General features: G+C 37.7%; 1 protein-coding gene across 1 annotated transcript in view; it reads right to left on the bottom strand.

The window, feature by feature from the left end:
- Positions 1–21558, bottom strand: part of ppp1cc (protein phosphatase 1, catalytic subunit, gamma isozyme) — a 32519-nt gene extending 10961 nt beyond the window's left edge. Inside the window, exons 1-4 of the mRNA XM_082171299.1 lie at positions 21318–21558; positions 7471–7602; positions 5963–6193; positions 4472–4576 (exon numbers count right to left, since the gene is read on the bottom strand). Coding sequence (XP_082027425.1) covers positions 4472–4576; positions 5963–6193; positions 7471–7602; positions 21318–21372 — 523 coding nt within the window. The 5' untranslated portion in view covers positions 21373–21558. The remainder of the gene's footprint in view (positions 1–4471; positions 4577–5962; positions 6194–7470; positions 7603–21317) is intronic.
- Positions 21559–25105: the final 3547 nt, after the last annotated feature.

Here is a 25105-nt window from a genome sequence, read left to right as displayed (position 1 = left end):
AGTTCAAACAAACATTTAAAATGAAAAATAAGTTAAACACTCACTGTTTTCAACTTAGTTGCATTTTTTGTGTGTTTTTGCCCTATTAATTGCCTGGTATATAATTTATAAATCAGTAAATTATATTTACAGTAATTTTTTTTTGTTGGTTTGTTTTTAAATTCGAGGACGCATTAAATTGATCAAAAGTGAGAGTAAAGATACTTATAATGTTACAAAAGATTCTATTTCAAATAAATGAAATTCTATTCAAAGAATCCTGAAAAATAAATGTATTAAAGTTTCCACAAAAATCTGACCTGATAATAATCATAAATGTTTCTTGAGCATAAAATCATCATATTAGATTCAGCTTTGATCACAGGAATAAATTACACTTTACTATATATTCACATAAAAAACAGATGCTTTACATTATAATATTTCAAATTTTTACTGTATTTTTGATCAAATAAACGCAGAAGAGGTGGTGAGCAGAAGAGACTCTTTAAATAACAACCCCAAAATTCAGAAAATATTTTGATATATATACATTTTTTAAACTAAATGTCCAGCAACAGCGTTTATGAAACTAACTTGTAGCATATAGAAAAAGATTAACACACAGATTTGAGATTGGACATGACATCAGACTTGTGTCAAACAAAGATGTCCTTGTAAAATGTGACCCTGGACCACAAAACCAGTCACAAGGGTCATTTTTTTTTAAATTGAGGTTTATACATCACATGATAATGATCCAAGATGGCGCCGCGGATGGCTGCCTCGGTGTTGAGCTCTCCAGTTGTTACACTGTTTTTGTTAGTTTGTCCTGTTTTATGTTTGTCATTCGCTATCAGTTATACCAGGGACGAACTGCTGAACATTCGGCAGTGCACACCAACTGATCACCAACCAGTTTTTGATTCTTCTGGCGTTTTGCGGAACATTGTCGTCGGTTGCGCCGCTGCACTGTGGAAACAGTATAAGACGCGCAGGCGTGGGAAGCGAGCCGGCACACTCGTGAAGCTCAGGCAGCGCGGATTCAGAACGGCGCTGCCTAGCATCCATCTGGCGAATGTCCGCTCTCTCCCTAACAAAATGGACGAACTACTTCTGCTCTCACGCAAAAACAAGGACTTTACCAACTCTGCTGCTCTGTGTTTCACGGAAACCTGGCTGAACGAAGCCATTCCGGACAGCGCGTTACATCTACCGGACTTTCAGCTGTTCAGAGCGGATCGCGATATGGAGTCAACGGGGAAAACGCGCGGTGGTGGGACATGCTTTTACATCAACAGAAGGTGGTGTACTGATGTAACTGTGTTAAGGAAGATGTGCTGTCCTGATGTGGAAGTGCTTTTCATTAACTGTAAGCCGTTCTACTCGCCGCGGGAGTTTTCCTCGCTCGTTCTCATCAGTGTTTACATTCCACCGCAAGCACACGTGAGTACGGCGCTGCAACAGCTGGCTGATCTGATCACAGAAACAGAACAACAACACCCGGACTCTGTTCTTATCATTCTCGGAGACTTTAATCAGGCAAAACTCACACGTGAACTGCCTAAATTCAAACAGCACATTACATGCCCCACCAGAGACAATAATATTTTGGACCATTGCTACACCACAACAAAGGATGCATATCGCTCCGTCGCCAGAGCAGCTCTAGGACTTTCCGATCACTGCCTGGTTCATCTTCTACCAACTTACAGGCAAAAACTTAAAACTGCTAAGCCAGTAATAAGGACTGTAAAGAGATGGACCAACGACACAGAGCAGGTCTTACAAGCCTGTTTTGAATGCACTGACTGGAGTGTTTTTGAAGCTGCTGCCAGCGATCTGGACGAGCTCACAGAGACTGTAACATCATACATCAGTTTCTGTGAGGATTTATGCATCCCTACCAGGACTTACTTATCATTCAACAATGATAAACCATGGTTCACACCAAAACTCAGACAGCTTCGTCAGGTCAAAGAAGATGCCTACAGGAGTGGGGATAGGATCTTGTATAATCAGGCCAGGAACACATTGACAAAGGAGATTGAAGTGGCTAAGAAGAGCTATGCCAAAAAGCTGGAAAACCAGTTTTCCTCCAACGACCCTGCATCAGTGTGGAAAGGCCTGAAAGACATTACCAACTACAAGACACCATCCCCCAGCATCGACAGCAGCAACAAGCATCTTGCGAACGAGCTGAATGTCTTCTACTGTAGATTTGAGACCCCCGATCAGACACCCCATACCCGCCCTGACCATCTCTCTACACAGCCATCAACACCTCCAGCCATCCCCCTCCCCTCCCCCCCTGCACTTCAGATCAGTGAGGATAATGTGCGTCAGATCTTCAGGAAACAGAAGAGAAGGAAAGCACCAGGCCCAGACGGTGTTTCACCAGCCTGTCTGAAAACCTGCGCTGACCAGCTGGCCTCTATCTTCTCACTGATCTTCAACAGATCACTGGAGCAGTGCAAAGTCCCTTTCTGCTTTAAACGCTCCACCATCATCCCAATCCCGAAGAAACCAAAGATCACAGGACTCAATGACTACAGACCTGTTGCCTTAACATCTGTGGCCATGAAGTCATTCGAAAGACTGGTGTTAGCATATCTGAAGGACATCACTGGACCCTTGCTGGACCCCCTGCAGTTTGCCTACAGAGCAAACCGGTCTGTGGATGATGTGGTCAATATGGGACTGCATTACACCCTACAACATCTGGACAAACCAGGGACCTATGCAAGGATTCTGTTCGTGGACTTTAGTTCTGCCTTCAACACCATCGTCCCATCACTGCTCCAGACCAAACTGACCCAGCTCTCTGTCCCTAGCTCCATCTGTCAATGGATCACCAGCTTTCTGACAGCCAGACAACAGCTAGTCAGAATGGGCAAAATCACGTCCGACAGCCGCACCATCAGCACCGGTGCTCCACAGGGATGTGTTCTCTCACCACTGCTCTTCTCCCTGTACACAAATGACTGCACCTCTAAAGACACCTCTGTCAAGCTCCTGAAGTTTGCGGACGACACTACTGTTATCGGACTCATCCGGAACGGTGACGAGTCTGCGTACAGACAGGAGGTGGAGCAGCTGGCTCTTTGGTGCAGTTATAACAACCTGGAGCTGAACACGCTCAAAACAGTGGAGATGATCGTGGACTTCAGGAGAAACCCCCCTGCACTCCCTTCACTCACCATCATGGACAGCACTGTGACTGCAGTAGAGTCATTCAGGTTCCTGGGCACCACCATCTCTCAGGATCTGAAGTGGGACACTCACATAGACTCTATTGTGAAGAAAGCCCAACAGAGACTGTACTTCCTGCGTCAGCTGAGGAAATTCAACCTGCCACAGGAGCTGCTCGTACAGTTCTACTCAGCTGTCATCCAGTCCATCCTCTGCACTTCCATCACCGTCTGGTTTGGCTCTGCTACCAAAACCGACCTCCGTAGACTACAGCGGATAGTTCGGACTGCTGAGCGAATCACTGGCACTACCCTTCCCACACTCAAAGTACTGCACTCATCCAGAGTGAGTAAAAGGGCTCGCAAAATCACTCTGGACCCGTCACACCCAGCACACTTTCTGTTTGAACTGTTACCGTCTGGTCGACGCTACAGAGCACCGAGCACAAAAACAACCAGACACAGGAAAAGTTTCTTTCCCCAGGCCATCTACCTCATGAACACTTAATGTTCCCCTACTGTGGAACAAACACGTGCAATACTTCCCTCAGACATTTCATTATAGCACCTTATAACTTTATATATATTTATAATTTATAATCTTTTATTTTTTTTTATTTTTTATTTTTTTATTTTTTTTTTTATTTTTTTTTCTATTTTTTTTATTTTTATTTATACCTATGTTACTTGTCACTTGTCTTGTCACTTTATATTGTATGTGTACTGGAAGCTACTGTCACCAAGACAAATTCCTCGTATGCGCAAGCATACTTGGCAATAAAGCTCTTTCTGATTCTGATTCTGATTCTGATCTGAAAGCTGAATAAATAAGCTTTTCGTTGATGTGTGGTTTGTTAGGATAGGACAATATTTGTCAGAGATACAACTATTGAACATCTGGAATCTGAGGGTGCAAAAAAAAAAATCGAAACATTGAGAAAATCTCCTTTAAAGTTGTTCATGTTCACGATTGTTCACTCACAAAAATATATGTTTTATATATATTTACGGTAGGAAATGTACAAAATATCTTCATGGAACATGATCTTTACTTAATATCCTAATGATTTTTGGCATAAAAGAAAAATCTATAATTTTGATCCAAACAATTGTTGTATGTTGTTGGTCATTGCCTCAAAATATACCCGTGCGACATTGTGGTCCAGGGTCATATATGTGTGAACTTTAATGGATACCATAAACACTCCACGTAGCAGAAGAGTCAGCAGGTGAAAGTCTCTCTGGGATATCTGGAGGTTTATCTACGAATGCTCATAACACACACACACACACACACACACCTCCATGACAACAGAAGATCTTCTCATCGACGATGGCAGCGATCGGCAGACAGTTGAAGCAGTCCGTGAACGTCTTCCAGAGCTTGATGTTGTAGCGTCTCCTGCCTAAAACATACAACCATAAACATAAGCTTCAAGGTCTATTTAAATATGAATGGTTCAGTGTTGAGTGGTTCAGGGACAGAGTCTGCTATAAATACACACACTCAGAACTGCAACAGCGCTCAATAATTAATTCTGCTCGGCGGGAGAGTCACACATAGTTGCTTAAAGTGCACATTTTGTTCTTATTACAGATAAAGACATTAACAAAGTCAGATCAGGTTATGCGTTTGCTTCTGTTCATGTGGAGATGTGTGTTAACATGAACATCAGGCTTCTAGCAGGGTTACAGTCTTCAGACACACAATCTGGACACTTTAAATCAGGAACGCAATTGCAATATCATTTTGCATTAGTAGAACCATGTTCTGCTAATGCAAAAAGCAATATTATTTTGATTGTGTGTGTGTGTGTGTGTGTGTGTGTGTGTGTGTGTGTGTGTGTGTGTGTGTGTGTGTGTGTGTGTGTATTTATAAAACATGAAGGGCCCTATAGAATCCAAAATTCAATTTTGTCGGTTTAATTTTTCCCCCAAATTCAGCTTTTTTTCCTATTTTCTGGATCCCTTTTTGAATACATTAAATTTGAGTAATTATCAGAATTATTAAACTTAATTCAACAACAGTTTATTTAAAGATGACAAAAATTAAGGCCAAAAAAAAAATATTTTTTTTTATAATTTAACAAATAAAAAAATAAGGCTTTTTATTTGTTCCCAAATTTCGTAAAATTTTCCCCAAATTCCATGTTTTCAATCTTAATTTTTCTGCTTTCCATTTTAATGGTTTAATTGAATTTCAATAACCAGAAGGTATGTCTAATCAATTGAATAAAAAATAATCAATAATAGGTCCAAATGAATTTTGTTTTTTAATTTTACAGAAATTCAGTCTGATAAAAAATGTCTGGATTACTGGTTTAATACAAATGAATTAATACAAAAATGCACAACAATTCCTTTTATTTTTTGGGAAACGTTGCACATACCAAAAGTTTACTGCTACGATATTTTTTTTATTTTTTTTAAATCAAGAATAATTGTGATATTCCTTAAAGAATAATGTTTTAATAATTGTATTACTTTGACTAGTTCTGTACAATAATAATATATTTCTGTAATAATTTCTTCAAGCTAAACCAAACTTTTATTTATTTGACTATTGGCAAGTTGTAGTGAAGACATCAGAGTTTCTCTGCATTTATGCGCTCATTAACACGGACCTCATATTCATAAAACACTATTTTTGTGTTTCGATATTCACAGACACTAGTCCATATTATAATAACAGCCCTACTTTTTATTCAGTCATCCAAAATCTGCCAAACTCTGACATTCAGGATTCCTGATTTACGACTCCCCGATCATGGCGGCACGTCCTGCTCACTCACACTCGTCGTAGAAGCCGTAGATGCGGTTGATGGAGGCGCACTCGTGGTTCCCCCTCAACAGGAAGAAGTTCTCCGGGTATTTGATCTTGTAGGCCAGCAGGAGGCAGATGGTCTCCAGAGACTGCTTCCCTCGGTCCACATAGTCTCCCAGGAACAGGTAGTTGCTCTCCGGTGGGTATCCTCCGTACTCAAAGAGCCGGAGCAGGTCGTAGTACTGGCCGTGGATGTCGCCTGTCGGGAGCAGAGCGTCTCATTTACTGAGCCATCAAACATTACTATTTAACACATTTATTTACAGGCGCCTTACGTGACACTCGAGGACACCTTACATGCAGATAAAACACACAAAACTATTTGCAAGCAAAAAAATTTTAATAATAATAATAATAATAATAATAATAATAATTCACAACCGATCGGAGACACACACAATATCACAGACTTGGTGACGTGCCTAAAGAGATGCGTTTTCAGACCCATTATATTTAAAGGAGTTGTTCACTTCAGAATTTACATTTTCTGATTATTTACTCTCCCCACGTCATCCAAGATGTTCACGTCTTTCTTTCTTCGGTCGGAAAATAAATGAAGGTTTTTGAGGAAAACATCCCTCATTTCCTCCATATAGTGACTTCAATGGGGTCCAACGGGTCGAAGGTCCAGATGTGAGTTTCAGTGCAGCTTCAAAGTCTCGACACGATCCAGTCGAGGAATAAGAGTCTTATCTAGACAAACCAGCTGACATTTTAGAACAAAATAAACATTTATATACTTTTTAACCACTAATGCTGGTCTAACACTAGCTGTGATGCGCCACACATTACGTAATCAGGTTAAAAGGTCACGCGTGCTCCGGCTCATAAATGTAGGATAGGGAGAAAAACTCCATCTCGTTTTCTCCTCCAACTTCTAAATCGTCCGACATCGTTGTTTTACCTTTTATTTATTTATTTTGCAAATGCAGTTTGACTAAGTCTTTGCACGTTGGCTTTGTAAACACTGGGTCGGTTCTTCTGCCTATGGGTAGGTTTGACGCGTGACCTTTTAACCTGATTACTTAATGTGTGTCGCATCACAGCTAGTGTTAGACGAGCATGTGTGGTTAAAAGTATATAAATGTTATTATTTGTTATAAAATGTCGGCTGGTTTGTCTAGATAAGACTCTTATTCCTCGACTGGATCGTGTCGAGACTTTGAAGCTGCACTGAAACTCACATCTGGACCTTCGACCCGTTGGACCCCATTGAAGTCACTATATGGAGGAAATGAGGGATGTTTTCCTCAAAAACCTTCATTTCTTTTCCACTGAAGAAAGAAAGACATGAACATCTTGGATCCCGTTGGGAAAAGTAAATAATCAGGAGACTTTAATTCTGAAGTGAACTACTCCTTTAATGACATGATGTAACTGCAATCAAAGTGATTACATGTGTGAGAAACGACTGCTCATCTAACCAGACAATTACATTGTTACATTTATGTTTTACAATTACATAATGTTACTCACCGCAGATCTTCAGCGGCGCTTCCAACTCCAGGAGGATCGGCTGGCTGAGGAAGATCTCACGGGATTTCAGGCACAATCCACGAATCTCGTTCTCCTGAAGCTGGACGTTCTTGCCAGGCTTCGATCCTCTCACTGCAAACACACACACACACACACACACACACACACACACAGAGTTAACCAGAGTAGAAGTTCGCTCTTCGACCCTCTCGACTGGAGAAATACATAAAGATAAAGCAATAAACGATTATGTAATAGTGATTATGTTAGGGATGCACGATATGTCGGCCGATATCGGTTCATTTTTTATATTATCGTTATCAGTCTGATAAGAAAATGTGTTTGATGAAATGTTCATATCGGTGCATCCCTAGATTATGTTTATTACACTCAGTGTTGAAAAAGACTGGACTGCATCTGATGTTGTTTTAACAGTTTCCCTTGCACACATTAGTGTAATTTTAGTATCATTTAAATACTATTATAGTTTTTATAATACCTTTTTATTTTTACATTTTTGTTGTTTTTGTGATTTTTATCAGTTTATATATATTTATTACATGGCTTGGTTGAATTCATATTCAATTTGGATAACAGACCGGTGCGAAGTATAACACACCGTTGCCATGAAAAACAGAGCGTTGCTATGGACGCGGAACGGACTATTTTCTTTAGCGGAAGCAATATAATCGTTTTTAAATCAATAAACTATTTTTTAAATCAATATTTTGTGTCAAATTATTCATTTATTTTGTAGGTAGCCATGTAATAAGCGGGATAATGTATTGCGAGGCGGTTGTTATAGCTCCGCTTCGCATCGGGGTCCCATTCAGCCTCTCGGGGGTGTTATTCGCTATAACAACCGCCTCGCTATACATTATCCCTTACTTATATATATACAGTGCCCTCCACAATTATTGAACCCCCTGGTAAATATGATCAAAATTGGCTGTAAAAAATAAATCTGCATCGATTATCCTTGTGATCTTTCATTCAAAAAATGTGCAAAATTCTAACCTTTCATTGAAGTAAAAGAATTGAAAGTGGGGGGAAATCACATTATGAAATAAATGTTTTTCTCCAAAACATGTTGGCCACAATTATTGAAACCCCTAGAATTTTTTACGAGTAAAATATCTCTGAAGTATATTCCCATTAATATTTACCTTTTTTAGTACACCAGGGTGACTAGGAACATGAAACTGTCCAGCTATGACTTCGTGTTTCACAGGAGTTTAAATATGAGGAAACACAAAGGCCAAATCCCCTTAATCATCCATCACAATGAGTAAAACCACAGAATACAGTTCTGATGCGTAGCAAAAGATTGTTGAGCATCACAAACTAGAAAGTGGCTGTAAGACAATAGCTAAAGAATTGAAAATCCCCATTTTGACCATCAGGGCAATAATTAAGAAGTTATAACCAACTAAAGATGTTATGAATCTGCCAGGAAAAGGACGTGTGTCTATACTGTCTTAATGCACGGCGAGTATGAAAGTTTGAGTGGCCAAAGACTCTCCAAGGATCACAGATGGAGAATTGCAGAGATTAGTTGAGTCTTAGGGTCAGAAAGCCTAAAAAAAAAATTTATCAAACAACCCCTACATCCCCACATGTTGTTTGGGAGGGTTTAAAAAAAAAACCTCCTCGCTCATCCAAAAACAAATTCCAGCAAATTTAATTGTCAGACACGACTGGATCTTCAAACAACACAGGGTTCTGTGGTCAGATGAGACTAAAACAGAGCTTTTTGGCAGCAAACACACTAGATGGGTTTGGTGAACACAAGGATAAAAAGTACCCCATGTGTACAATTTAATATACCATTGGATCTTTAATGTTGTGGGCATATTTTTCTGCTGGAGGTCCTGGACTTCTTGTTCAGATACATGGCATTGTGGATTCTATCAAATATCAACAGATAAAAAATCAAAACCTGACGCCTTCTGCTAGAAATCTTATAATGGGCCGTGGTTGGATCTTCCATCAGGACAACGATCCAAAACAAACATCAAAATCAAAACAAAAATTTGTTGTGGAGCACAAAATGAAGCTTCTGCCATGACCGTCCCAGTCCCCTGACCTGATGAGTGGGGTGAACTGAAGAGAAGAAGCACCAACATGGACCTGGGAATCTGAAGGATCTGGAGAGATTCTGTGTGGAGGAATGGTCTCTGATCTCTTGTCAGTTATTCTCCAAACTCATCAGGCATTATAGGAGAAGACTCAGAGCTGTTATCTTGGCAAAAGGAGATTGCAAAAAGTATTTAATAAAAGGGTTTCAATAATTGTGGCCAACGTGTTTTGGAGAAAAACATTTATTTCATAATGTGATTTTCCCCCCACTTTCAATTCTTTTACTTCAATGAAAGGTTAGAATTTTGCACATTTTTTGAATGAAAGATCACAAGGATAATCGATGCAGATTTATTTTTTACAGCCCATTTTGATCATATTTACCAGGGGGTTCAATAATTGTGGAGGGCACTGTATATGTGTGTGTGTGTGTCTATATAGCTTTTATTAATGGTTTTTTCAGTTTTAGTTATTTTAGAGCTTCAAGTTAAACTAAACAAAAATGTTACTTTGGCAAATAGATTAAATTTTTTTTTAAATCCTGTTAACGTTATTTCAAGTAACAAAAACGTTCTTTTATGGGTTTAGTCAACAATAATAACTCCAGTACGGACTACAGCTGTAAGATAAAACCATAGATGTGAACAATTCAATTTAGGGCTGAGAAACTATTAATCACATCCGAAATAAAAGTTTGTTTACACATGATGTGTGTGTGTGTGTGTGCGGTGTATAATTATTTTGTATATATATATATATACATATACACACACACACATGCATGTATATATTTAAGGAATATTTGCATGTATATACTGTATATATATTTATATATAATTTATATTATATATATATAAATGTAAATATTTTATATATAAGATAACACATTTCTCTTAAATATATACATGCATGTTTGTGTATTTATATATACAAAATAATTATACACAGTACACACATTTTTTTGACGATTAATCACGACTAACCATTTCACAGCCCTAACTCAGTTCATCAGAGCATGTTTGATAAACAGCCAACCCTTCAGTAACACAGCAGGCGTCATCATCGATGTTAGTTGAGCAATCGCCTCCAGTGTTGCAAACCCAAGCCCAGACAAACTACATGAGCTTGCAGGAAAAACTGAGGCATTATGTAGATAATCGTGGCATTTCTGTGATCCACTGCAACCCAGTGGCACTGGGAGGGGAATTAGGTTATATAGCATCACGTCTCGTCTGCAAACGTGCCCTACTTGCACGGGATCAAAGCGTCCAACAGGACTCATCCCTAATGTGTAAAGCAGTCTGTCCCGGAAACACACGGATCATCCCTGTTTCAACGCTTTCCTGCTTTGCAATGTGGGCAGATTTCAGATCTGGTTTTTATAGCGCTCGGGGAACGGTCAAAGCCGGGCCTGTTACTGCCCAGCTTTTCTATTTTTACCCCGTGTTTTGAGCAACTGGCACACAGCTCTCCACTGAAGCTTGTTTTGCTGGTTACTGGGAGTTAGGGAAGAGTGGGAGGACGGAACATACCGTGCAGAAATCGCTATTTAGTATCAAAATAATTTTCCACTGAATAACCAGCACAAATAGCATAAAGCATAGAGATTCTATGATACAAAATATTACAAAATTACCGGGATGTATGAATTGTGGTGATGTACATTTAGAAACAGTAGGGTTTCCCAAACTACAGTCAAACATTTAAACATAACTTTTAAAAAAATATTAAATTAACTATATATATACTAGTGTTCAAAAGTTTGGGGTCAGTACGAATTAAAAAATTTATTTTGGGGGGAAAAGAAATCAAATAAATTAGTACTTTTATTCATCAAGGATGCATTAAATTGATCAAAAGTTATAGTAAAGACATTTATAATGTTACAAAAATTCTATTTCAAATAAATGAAATCCTGAAAATATGTTTCTTGAGCATCAAATCATCATATTAGAGTGATTTGTGAAGGATCATGTGACACTGAAGACTGGAGTAATGATGCTGAAAATTCAGCTTTGATCACAGAAATAAATTACACTTTACTAGATATTCAGATAGAAAACAATTATTTTAAATTGTAATAATATTTCACAATGTTACAGGGTTTTTTTTGTATTTTTTTATTAAATAAATGTAGGCTTGGTGAGCAGAAGAGACTTCTTTTAAAAACATTAAAAATCGTACCCGGAAGTGTACACACACACACACACACACACACACACACACACACACACACAGGTATAGAAGAGGAATAAATGAGTCATTTACACCGTATGAGTTTCCACTGGCCGCCTGCATAATCTCATTACATGAGAACGAACCCTGACACACACACAAACAAACACACTCTCTCTCTCTCTCTGTGTCTGTCAGTCTCTTTCTCTCTCACACACACACACACACACACATAGACGAAGGACTGCCTGACACACACTCCACACAACAGGGCTGTAAGAGTTATAATAGCAGCCACAACAATCAGCAATGGGCTCTTTTAACGAGTGCTGAGAGACGCTATTCACGAGATGATGTCAAGTCTCTTCATCACCGTTAGCTGGAACTTTCTCAAAGGAATCGTTCACTAATAATGAAAACGCCACGACGTCACACACAACCGGTTCTCGTGCGTATAGTAAACAAAAAGTCATGACGGCAAAATCTGCACCATGAGCGACATATTTGATTTCAGAGCATCGTTTATATGAACCTTTTTTAACCCCTTAACTGTCACCACCCTTTTTGATAACAGATGTGAAAATGCACTATCCAAACTTAAATGGTTGTAATTCAAGAATGCTCTGCAATATAATATATGTTTGGTCTTGTTTTGAAGAAAACACTCGTAAAGTGAAAGCACTTCAAAAAATGAAGGTTTGAAAAAGTTATGGAAGTTTAAATTTACTGTAAATCAAATGTACTGTGCTAAAAAAAAAAAAAAATTATATATTTTACAAAATCATTTTTACTCTAAAATCAAAGCCATATATCTAACCAAGTTGTGTTCCAAATTTGAAGTTGATATCACAAAAATTGAAGTTTTTGTTAAGGCGCTGTACCAAAAACAGCCACAAGGTGTCGTCCACATTCCACAGATTTTTTTATGTATTCTCCTGTAACAAAATAATACGTTTCTGTCCGAAAAAAATCACTTCTATCACAAAATATGGAAAACGATAAATATGGAACCTTGAGACTCTGACCTTTCCGATGATACATGTTTCGTAAAGATTATAATAGTTGAGATTATAAAGTAGTTCAAATAAATTTTTCTAACATGAAACCTGACACCGCCCCCACTAGGGGAGGAGCCTGCTAAAAGAATTTAAAGTACCGTTACCATGGTTACGCAACATCCAATTTCAAAATGGTTTGGCACAGGAAGAATTTTGAGTTCATAAGCTTTCGCATGATGCCTAATTTTTGATGATTACTAAAATATGTGATACGGAAAAAAAAGACAGAACTTTCATTTTTGAGTGAACTGTCCCTTTAAATACTGATAGATTGAGTTATGTAAAATATAATGGAGTTTTTTTTTTTATAGTATTGTCATTCGTCTTTTGTTTTCAAGTATAATGCCGTCAACCTTAACTGAGATCCTCATTGTTTTGCTGACAGACAAACACTGCTCTGAATTGTTAAATTATATAATCTGCTAGTTATGTATTAAAAAAACAAATTGCTCCCTTAAAAAAAAAGCTTGAAAGCATCTTCCCCAACACATCAGGAGGATTAAGGCCATGGTGACGGTGCTAGTACGAGACTCTGATTCACTGTTCCTCCAACTGTTCCTCACAGCAGCTCCACTACAGAGAAAACACAGCTGAACATTCGCCTGCCGGATCTGGAAAACACTTCAGAGTGATTAAAACACACTCAATGTGGAGCAAAGCCACTGAGTTTTGAGCTTTACAATCAATGAAGCCCAAAGATTATATATTATGATATAATATACGTTTATTTCATGAATGTGAACGGGAAGTGTTGCATGTGTCCCTCCCTGGAATGACACACACATTCCAAACTGCACCTTCCAACACACACACTTACACAAACACAAGTTAACTCACAAGTTAAACGACTACAGAGCAGCTTTCTGAGATACTGTGATGACTAGTGATGTAACGATACCCTGATGTCACGATGCGATACACATCCCGATACTGAACTCACGAAACCATATTATTGCAATGGGAAAATGCACTGTTGATTTAAAAGCTAAATTTGGTATAACATTGTGTGTGTAAATGAATCGGCTTTTGGACTTGGTGCTGAAACCCAAAGCACAGGACAATAGAGACGCCAGAATAACAATATTCATGATTCTGAAGATGAAAATACTGAATTATTTTAGACGAACATGCTTGTGCTCTTTCACTGACTAGATATATTTAAAATAATGTAGGACACTTTTTACACAAATATTCCCCCACTGCATTATTATACATTATATATAGTAGTTTAATGTAGTACTGACACTAAAACTTTGAAAACTTGAATTTTTTCTCACACGTGGGTGAACTTATCCACGATACATATCGTCACTGATACTATCCACGATACATAGTTGCATTTTTGTATTGCGATATATAGTGACAGCCCTAGTGGAGAAGCATCTTTATGGTAAGGCTGTGCAATTATTCAATTTAGTAATTATTTTAATCGAAGGTAAAACAGCTCTTAAAGGGACAGCAGCCTAATAAACCTGCTGCAGTCGTCCACTAATGATCAAACAACCAACGACACGCAAAATCACTCACTGTTCTTGAGTGAATCACTTCAGTAGCTTTAATAAGCATTAATCTATATTAAATGTATACAGTAAGCCTATGCAGTTATTTTACATTTGATTATTAAATATGTTTCTGATCTAAATACCAATGTTAGTACAAAAATGTTGGTGGGTAAATATCACATTCACACATGGTAAATCAAAGAAATGTAAATCTTCATGATTTTGTGACAAGTACTTCAAAAAAAACAAAGTAGGAAAAATGGAAAACTTATGGCAAAATATTCTCAATTTTAGTTCCATTTCCATTTTAAATCCTTCTCTCCTCCTAAAGCCCAATCTTAATAAAACTAGTTTATTGTTGTTATTATTTATGGATTTTTCTATTGTTATATCTGTTACTGATACTTATCAGAATTGTCTTATGTTGGTTGTTAGTTTATTTGTTCTGTTTATTTTTTGTTTAGTGTCACATTATGTGTTTGCATAATTACAATAAAAAAATAAAATAGATTCTTCTCTTTCTTTTGTAAGTGCATGTTTCATTTCTTGAGCTGTAAATGTGCAAAATGTGTAATAAAAAAAAAACTGACTGACTAGACTACAAATTCTGTGCATTTCCTGCAAACTACACTGAACAGAATACACTAAAGTAATAAAAGCACATGATCAGGTGTGGGATGAGTGCGAAGAGGAACTACTCTTCATCCTGAACACTTCAGTTCATGACGGAGGAGAACTCGAGTTCCCCACCCATGATGAGCACACGAGGCGGGTCCTGGCAGCACACCGGGCGTTATGTAACGGAGACGCTGCCAAGGGAACAGCAGCATTAGCACTGAGCGGCGCGAGCACATATAGGTGCAGTTATAACACACCGCCACGTTTCTAAGGCTGTATAGCAATAAACATGCAGGCGGAGCGTCTGGTGCCGTACAAACCCTGACGAGGTGGAAAAAACAGGGAGAGGTTTCTAAGGAACATGTACCAGCTGGATGGCCATAATGCTGCAGTAACCCTGCGTAGAGCTAGCACACATCCAGGCGTGGACTAAACCCAGGGTTCCCACACCTCGGGTAGCTTCAAAGTCAAGGACTTTCCAGGTCCAACACCCTCAAACTCAAGGACTTAATGTGAGGACACACTTATTGTGTCCAACAACAAACGTTGAGGTTCCATCGCAGTAGTTTTGTGCGAGTGTGAACGTCAGGGAAACACACAACACACACAGTACCTCACGCGGGAAACACTGAATGTACGTAAATCAGGCGAGCTAGTGCGTATAGGCCACGCAGTGTTGGTGAAGTAACACATCAGCGGAGCGGAGGGAATCATACGGAATTTTATCCAGAAAACTTCTTGCACAAAACAAAATTCAAGATTCACAAACTTTCAAGGATTCACCCTGTAAATCTTACGTTAGAGATGCACCGATATGAACATTTTGGCCGATACTGATACATTTTTTATATTTGGAAGCCGATAACCGATATATCGGCCGATAAATCTACATTTTTATAGAATTTTTAATAGCCTGATTACAAAAACAAAAGTCTCACCAGTAAAATCCACGTCTCAAACACACAATTATAATGTTCTCATGATAATGTTATGTAGCCGATATGACAGACTTGCGCTGCACATGTTGCACTGAACTGTATTTTCCTTTTTGTGATTTCAATCATATTTCAAGCACTTCAAAACCATCATGAAGGACATAATACATTATTTATCAGCTTTAATATATCGGCCAAATATTATTATCGGGCCGATAACAAAATCATTAAAAATGAACACATATCGGCCGATATTGATATATACTAGGGGTTAGTGTTGTCAAAAGACCCGGTACTTCGGTACTCATTTTTTTTTAAACGTCACGGTACCAGGTTTTCTCAAACCCGGTACTTGATGCGCGTGCATGCCCGAAGCGCGTGCAGTTGCGTCCTCCTCATAAAAGCGCTGATGGCGATCGGCGGTGCTGCTGCTGATGTGGTGCTGATGTTTTTGCGCGTGCAGATACGTTATTTCAAATGGCGCGAGGCAAGCGCGCTCATAATAGAAGCGGCGCGCTCGCTTTTCCATGTGCGTTCACGGATGTATAGCAACGACAGACGCCACGGGAGTACAAACGCTTGTGCGAACTGCGCTCTCCATGACGACGAGGAAGTGTGACATAGGCCTATTAATTGATTTCTAGCCCTTGCATTAGCTTTACTACTAGATATATTTATGGAGATGAGAAATAAAAAGCCGTCATTAATATCAGTCCGTCAGAAAAGCAGTTCTAGTCTTATTCTTGGCTGGATAACTCTTAGCAGGTTTAAAAAGCCCTTTTAAAGTTAAATATGAATACAGTTTTGGATTAAATAAAAGTATAGTCAAGTCAAATAAAACATATTTTATCTCCTGTATAGTTTGGTAATGCTACAATAAGATACCATTCATTAACATCACTTAATGCGTTATCTAACATAACACATTGAGTGAACAATATATTTTTACAAAATTAATTAATGTTTGTGAATGTTATTTAATACAAAACACTTGATTGGTCATGTTTGTTCACTTCAGTCATTGTGCATTAAATAATGTTAACAGAAATAATGTTAACTTTTGGTTTTAAAAATGTATTTTTAAATTAACCCCTAAAAGAGAATAATTGCGACAGTATATAACTATTGTTTTTTTTGTTAGGTCATTTTATCTAATGTAATCTAACAAATGGAATCTTATTGTAAAGTGTTTTTAATACTACAGTTTCCATCTTTGTGATATACACTTTAATATAATTATGTAAATTTAATCTAAATTAAGCTTTGGTACCGAAATTGGTACTGAGAACCGGGGATTTTCACTGGTATCGGTACCGAATACTGAAATTTTGGTACCGTGACAACACTACTAGGGGTGGCACGGTACATGAAAAAACATCCGAACCGTTCGGTTCGCTTGTCTCGGTTCGGAGCGTGTGTGCGTCGCACGGTTCGCACGGTTCGAATGAATGAATGAATGAATGAGGCATTTATATAGCGCTTTCATATGTACTACTGTACACCCAAAGCGCTTTACAATCATATCAGGGGATCTCTCCTCAACCACCACCAGTTGCGGTTCGACGCACGCGCAATGTAGCCTCGTGCCCATGCTAACACAATGCTAAATCATAAATCAGACGTATGTATAATAACATTACGATGTCCAGCAATTGATTTAAATAGTACACTGGGTTTACTTAGACATTTAATGAGATCTACTCATGTTGTTTTTTCACGTGAATAAATACATAGATCGACTGTTTCACGTATGTACTTTAATGGTCCAGTTGCAGAACTTTTGCCAAGCGTGTCATAGGTTCTGAGATCTAATCCGCACTCGTATATATTTTTCTTTTTCATCAAAACTGATTATGTTTATCAGTGGTTGTATATCAAGCAGGGACAGATTTGTGTGAATTTTGTATTGTGATTCCACCGGAACGAATAGAGTAGAGTCTCCTCAACGGATTGAAGCGCGCATCCGAGTGAAGAGCCACAAGAGAACACTGTATCAGCGCCAATGAGCACTTTGATCACTTGATTAAAAAAAAACACATTTCAGCGCTAGATTGCTTCTTATTTAACAAACGAACGAAACGAATACTTTGCTAGTTAACTGGAGATGTTTTATTTATTTGTATTGGTACATCCGTGCTGCGAGATAGTATCGACCCTGGCAAAAAGTGGTGGGAACATGTCCCACCCGCAAATTACGCCTATGATGAGGAGACACGAGGAGAAATTGACAAAGAACTGTCCAACACAGCCCACGTAGCTCTCACTACAGATGGATGGACCTCCAGGGCCACTGAAAGTTTCCTCACAGTAACCGCTCTCACTCACTCACTATATTACTTCGGGAAATGAGAAGCTGCGTTTTGCAAACACGCACCATTTATGAAATAAATAAATTAATAATTAGATAATTAAGCTATATATCATATGCTGAAGTAAATCTTTGGAGTGTTAAAGATTAAAAGAAAAAATAACAACAAAAACCGTACAGAACCGAAAACCGTGACCCTAAAACCGTGATACGAACCGAACCGTGCCACCCCTAATATATACTGATATATACTGATATATCGTGCATCCCAAGTATTTATGTAGCATTTGAAAATCTACTCATATTTTATTTAAAAAAAAATATATTTTCAGTATTGAATTAGACTTAAAATTATTCGTAATTATTGGTACTTTAGCATTTTAAAGTTTTTAAAAAGTTGCTGTAAAGTGACACGTCATGACTTGTTCGTAAAAGTTTAGTTTCATGTGTGTGAATCAATTGTTACTGCAGACGTGAACTGCAATGTTCATGGTTAATTCGCATGGCATAAGCGATATAACATCATTAAGATGCACAAAGAATTTCTATATGTAATTATGTAGGAAATATTAAATATGAACATATTATTTGGGATTATTAGCAGAATTGTATGCCATGCGTCATCTTGCTCAGAGACAGAAACAATATTTCATGGTCTTTATGTCCAAATTTCACAGCGAGCGATAATTAGAACAAAATAAAAACAATATAACACATAATTACATAGCCATGGTGAATAACTGTAGGATACAAGATGAATGTTAGCCTATATGTGCATACCTGTAAAGAGCATAAATCTGTATTCATATTTCAGAATAAGCACTATAGTCCTATACATAACTCACTCGCACTTTTAATAAGCAGTGACATTTCTCAAAGAGTAAAAAAAAACAATCAATCCAATCAAATGTATACTTATCAAATGTATTAGATATGGTTTAAACCAGCCCTTACAATCCAAATTAGCCTAAATATCAATCATATTTGAACAATTCACTCCAATTACACGTGACTTTTTATTATTAGTGCGATCAAAATAAGATTATATTAGGAGGATTATTATTACTGCTTTAATATGATTGATTTGCATGACTCAAGGTGTGCATGTTCTATTCTTTAATGCAGGTGAATTATGAAAATCCATGTTTGTGTGTTAAATTATAATTATGAACAACATTTCCATTTTACAATGTCAAAAACTCATGCAAAACAATGTTTATAATCAGTAAAAATAATCTTTCCACCAATTTCACAGCTTTTTTGTTCTGCATGAAAAAAAATCCCAAGAGGACAAAAGTGTTTCCTGATTGATATAAAGCAAAAGCATAAGCAGTGAGTAGTGTTATGTAAATACATATTTTCATGAATCAAGTATTGTACTGTATACAATAAAACAATAGCGTTATTACATAATCACAGGGTTCACTCGCTGATTCATTGTATTTACTGCTTTATTATAATGCATTGCACACAATAAAGCCATAACATTATGAAACGGTTGTATAATAAAAATATAAGCCTAGACTTGCAATAGAAACAAAATATAATACAGAACTCGAGAGTGGAATTTTGGAATTAGTCATTTGTGACCCTGGATCACAAAACCAGTCTTAAGTAGCACGGGTATATTTGTGGCAATAGCCAACAAAACATTGTATGGGTAAAAATTATCGATTTTTCTTTTATGCCAAAAATCATCAGGATATTAAGTAAAGATCATGATCCATGAAGATATTTAGTAAATTTCCCACCTTAAATATATAAAAAATATATTTTTGTGAGTGGATGCAGCACAATCGCCTATAGAAATGGACAACTTTAAAGGCGATTTTCTCAATATTTCGATTTTTCTGCACCCTCAGTTTCCAGATTTTCAAATAGTTGTATCTTGGCCAAATGTTGTCATATCCTAACAAACCTAATATCAATGGAAAGATTATGTATTCAGCTTTCAGATGATGTATAAATCTCAATTTAAAAAAAAATACACATAAGACTGATTTTGTGGTCCAGGGTCACATTTGAGATATTTAAACTGTTTTTCACTAAATAAATTCTCCAGATGTTTGTGATTATTGCATAAAGAGTCGTTTAAAGTCATTTTACAAGAGATTACCAGGGATGCAAATTTGGCCGATACCGATAACCAATAATTCTTTATATTTGAGAGCCGATAACCGATATATTGAACGATAAATCTAAATCCAAATGTTATATAATTTTTGAGAGACTAATTACAAAAACAAGTTCCATCATTAAGATCCACGTCTCAAACACACAATTATAATGTTCTTATTATCATTTTATATCCCGATATGATGGCTGAGTTTAGTTTTTAAGATTACACTCTCAAAGAGCAATTACAGCTGAACTAAACTAGCAAAAACACATGAACTTAGGCCTGGAAATGACTTTTCAGAGACCAAATGACTCTGATAAACAGTGTGTCTACATCGTCAAATCTGTTTAATATCACTTTATCAGTAATGTATAGCATCTTTCTGTATTTAATGATGCCTTAAAGGGAGTTCACCAAGTCATTTACTCGCACTCAAGTTGTTTAAAACCTGTATAAATATCTTTCTTCTGTTGAACACAAAGGAAGATATTTTGAAGAATATTTGTGACCAAAAAGTTGCTGTAAGTTACTTGCATAGTACTTTTGTTTCTTCCATACAATGGAAGTCAATGTTGTTTGGATTCCCATATTCTTCATAATATCTTCTTTTGTGTTCAACAGAAGAAAGAAACTCATACAGGTCTGGAAGATTTGAGGGTGAGTAAATGATGACAGTATCATTACATTTTTTGGGGCGAACTAATATTAACACAACACGTACTGGCTCAAACCACAGTGACTGCCTATATAGACTGAGTTTTATGGCATAATTCTGAAAATATTCATAACTCCAAATTCGCCATAAGTGTCGTCTATGCAGAGAGCTAGCGTTACAGACACTCACTGTACATTGTGTGTATTTGACACACAGCCACTGATGTCAATGAGGAGCTAACGCTCAGCTAACCCTGTTAGCTCAGCTCGACAGCTCTAAATACGAGCCAGATAGCTGACTAATCAGACATAAACATATTCATATACTACAATAACAACGATTCTGTAATTATTTACCTCATTGTTAGAATGTTAGCCGTTGCTTGATGTGAAACTTACCCTCGAGAAGGCGCTGAATGATGCTGTCTATGTTGAGTTTGTCGATGTCAGCCATGACTAGCCGAATAAAACACAAACGCCACCACTCAGAACACACCAGAAACGACAAATAAAAGTATTCCGATTACAAATAAACAGATTTATAACACAAAAGGAAACAAATCGCTGGTTTGAGCGGGCCGTCAGACGCGCGTGCTGCGGCGGAGGCTCACCGGCTCTGCGGAAGGACACACATTACAGCACATTCAGCAACAGCACCGCTGCTGTAAACCGGCGCGCGGATGAATACAGCACAGCTGCACGGGTGAGGACAAATAGTACGGAGGAAATGGGAGGGAGCAAAGCCGACTTTCACAATAATGTGTGACGTTGAATGTTAATTGGTATGAAATACTTTTAGTTATATAATATTTATATAAATAATACGTTTTAACATTATTTTCATGACAACTGACCGCATATTCCTTCAAATTACATCAATGCAACAACAACAACAACAACAAAAGAATTAGGCTATATTATTTAGCTAATTTGTAAAGTAGCATATTTAAACATCATTCATTTAATTAATGCTGATTTAAATTTAAAATGTACAGTACTTTTACTGTTGCGTTCTCGTTTTACAGTATTGTTACCGGATGGAGGGAACATGTTGATGCTCAGCATCATATTTCATCATCTCTTCTTTTAGGAAATTACGTGTTCTTGAGATGTTTCACCAGCGGATCCTGATCTCGTCAGATTGCAGAAGGAACACTGAATAAACAGTGACACAATTCTGTTTTATATGCATCACTGCAAAACAACATTGTGTCTGAGAGAGGTAGGCCTGGATAAACTTGATTTAGAATGAAGTTTTTTCATTAAAATTCTTTGGACAAACAGAAAGAGATTCAAACACATATATTTTAGAAAGTAAGTTTCAGATTGCAAGTGTTTCTCAGAAGAAAAGGACATTTGCCTCATGTTTAGAGACCTGTGCTGTCCTCTAGTGTTCGTCATTGTGCAGTGACTTTCCTTTCAATTCAACCCAACTGTGAATAAGAATTGACAGAAATAATTCACTGAATTGCAATTCAAAGAAATTCAACACAGTCACACAAAAAAAACATGAATAATGACACCCTGATGTGTAGAATATCTAATATACAGCAGCACCATGACATTCTAACCACATTGTTTTCAAAATGTGACAGAAACAACTTGAGGATGAGTAAATTATGACAGAATTTTCATTTTTGGGTGAACTGTCCCTTTAAGATAGTTCTATTCTGCTTTTACAGATTATTTTTGGCATATATGGGGTTCTTTGAAATTAATTCAAGAAGCCTGGGATTCTATATAGAACTCTGAGAAGGGACCCATGCAGTGGTGTAGTCTAGTTTTTTGTAGTGAGTATACTGTAATTCACACCCCCCCCCCCCCCCCCCCTCCCTCTAAATTAATTTTTTCAACATTATACAAATACAAATTTGCTTTTAGAAATGGTGTTTTTGAAGAAAAAAAATGGTGTTATTGTTTACTGTTGAAAAACTTTGATATTCCCTTAAAATAACGTTTTAATAGATTGTATTATTAGTATTATTATTTTAAAATACATTTTACTGTGCAATTTCTTTCTAATTTCTTTGAGTTGGACCGAACTTTTATTTTGGTGGGTTGTACACATTTGAGTTTCTGTGTGTTTTAATAAACTACTACTATTATTATTATTATTATTATTATTATTATTAGGCCTACTTGAAGTATACTCTACTGTGCAATAGTAATATATTTCTGTTATAATTTCTTCAAGTTATACCGAACTTTTATTTTGACAGGTTGTCGTAAAGACATTACAGTTTCTGTGTGTATATGAAACGAATGAATGACGATAGTTTTATTAAATGAAATTCTCGTGAAGTGACTTTCATAGCAGCTCTGCGATGAAGTGCACATGTAGCCTACATCATGTCTCAAACAATACAGTGAAACACCGAAAACACCACGAGCGTGAGTCACGCGTGCTTCAGTGTGTGTGTGTGTGTGTGTGTGTGTGTGGAGCACACATTGAGCGCTCATTCCCAGAGACGCGTAGAACTATTGCAGTCTCTTTTAACTTGAATATTCACAGACACTAGTCCATATCGAGATTTGATTGATTGTACAGCCCTACTTTTGATTTATTCATTCAAAAATAGCTAAATTCCGTGACTGGATTCCGCGATTCTATCCGTGTCGCTTCGCAAACACAGACGGGGTGAATTTATGAATGAAAGTGTGAAAGTTCTGACACAAAACGAAGTTGTTACGTATCCTCACGCTTTTTTTAAGTGGGTATACGGAAATCCTTGGCCTTTTCTAGTGGGTATACGGCGTATACCTGCGTATCACGTAGACTACACCACTGGACCCATGGCAGATATTTTTGACTGATTTTTTTTTTTTAGAAAACAAGACTTGATATCTTAAAGTCCCCCTGTAGTCAATAATTGTATACCTTAAAACTCATCTTTGATCAATAAAATGACATATTTAAATGTTTTTTCCTTCCTTATGCCTTAAAATATCTTGAATGTAACTCGACACCCTTGCCTCATTTAGTATGCGCGGTTCTATGAATATGCAAATGAGCCCCGCCTCCACTCACTCACTCAGCTCAGAGATCCACTGGTTGACGATCACACGTTGATCTGATTGGTTACAAGGTAGTTTGTGACGTCAGAAACACCAGCGATTTCAAAGCGTGTGTTTGAGACTAGGCTTGTTCGACTTCATACAGCTCTGCGCAGACCGATCGGCGGCTGACTTGAAGCAGTGCATGCCGGTTAGAAATTTTGTCCGACTTGATACAGCGCCGACGCCACGTGACTGTGACATATGCCATCAAAGTACCGCGAGAGCATTTCGAGAGTAGCCGGAGAACTCAGCCAGCGCAGCTTCTCAGGAGCGACTGCACTGGGCTGCAGGAGGGCTGATGACGACACAGCTGTCCCACGATTGGCCGGATTCACCGCATGACAACGATCACGTGTGTTTCGTGTTTATTCGAACACCTTTAGTTACTCTAAAGCTCACAAATCAGTTTTTTATAACAGTAAACACTCTTTTCATGTCGTATGTTATATTGTGTCATGTTTATCAAATTAAAACTGATTAAAAAACGTATAGACTCCATTAATAGTAGCAATTATGTTGAACTTTATTCTTGTTTAAACAGACGCTGTATGAAGCAGTACATAAAGTAGGCCTATTGAATGAAAATGTCTCTGAAACATCTGTGTATTATTTGGCCAATATTAAATTTATTTCACTGCAGCTGTGGTAAAGTACGCGAACACCACGTGAGCGGTCACTACGGGAACCAGAAAGTGTCCGACTTCACGTCTCCGTTTGCAGCTCCTCCCCGCCTGCACGCGGCTACTCTCGCCGATCGGTTACATCCAGCCGCAGCCGATGTCCAACACACCTATTGTCTTTGGTTCACTGCAGTTTTAAGGAGGAAATACTCAGCAATGGTGTCGACTTATGAATTGACACATGGTTTTCCTCTATGGTACGGTGTTGCCTCCAGGCAACATAGTCTATTTTAGCTTTTTTTAATAAAAACATAATAAAATGTAATTGTTCAATGCTCTCTAAGGGGAGGGGAACTCAAATACTAACCAAAGAAAATGCAAAAGAGTGGTCACATGACCCACAGGGGTCCATTTTGTTCCCTCTTTCAACACACGTGCACATGTCACATGGCTCCATATTTTCTCCACTGAAAAGGGCATTTTTCACTAATTTCTGTCCAAATAATCAGC

This window comes from Leuciscus leuciscus (assembly GCF_965113295.1).
Source record: "Leuciscus leuciscus genome assembly, chromosome: 5".
Taxonomy (NCBI): Eukaryota; Metazoa; Chordata; class Actinopteri; order Cypriniformes; family Leuciscidae; genus Leuciscus; species Leuciscus leuciscus.
The sequence above is the reverse complement of the archived record's forward strand: the minus strand, read 5'-3'. Positions and strand labels throughout refer to the sequence as shown.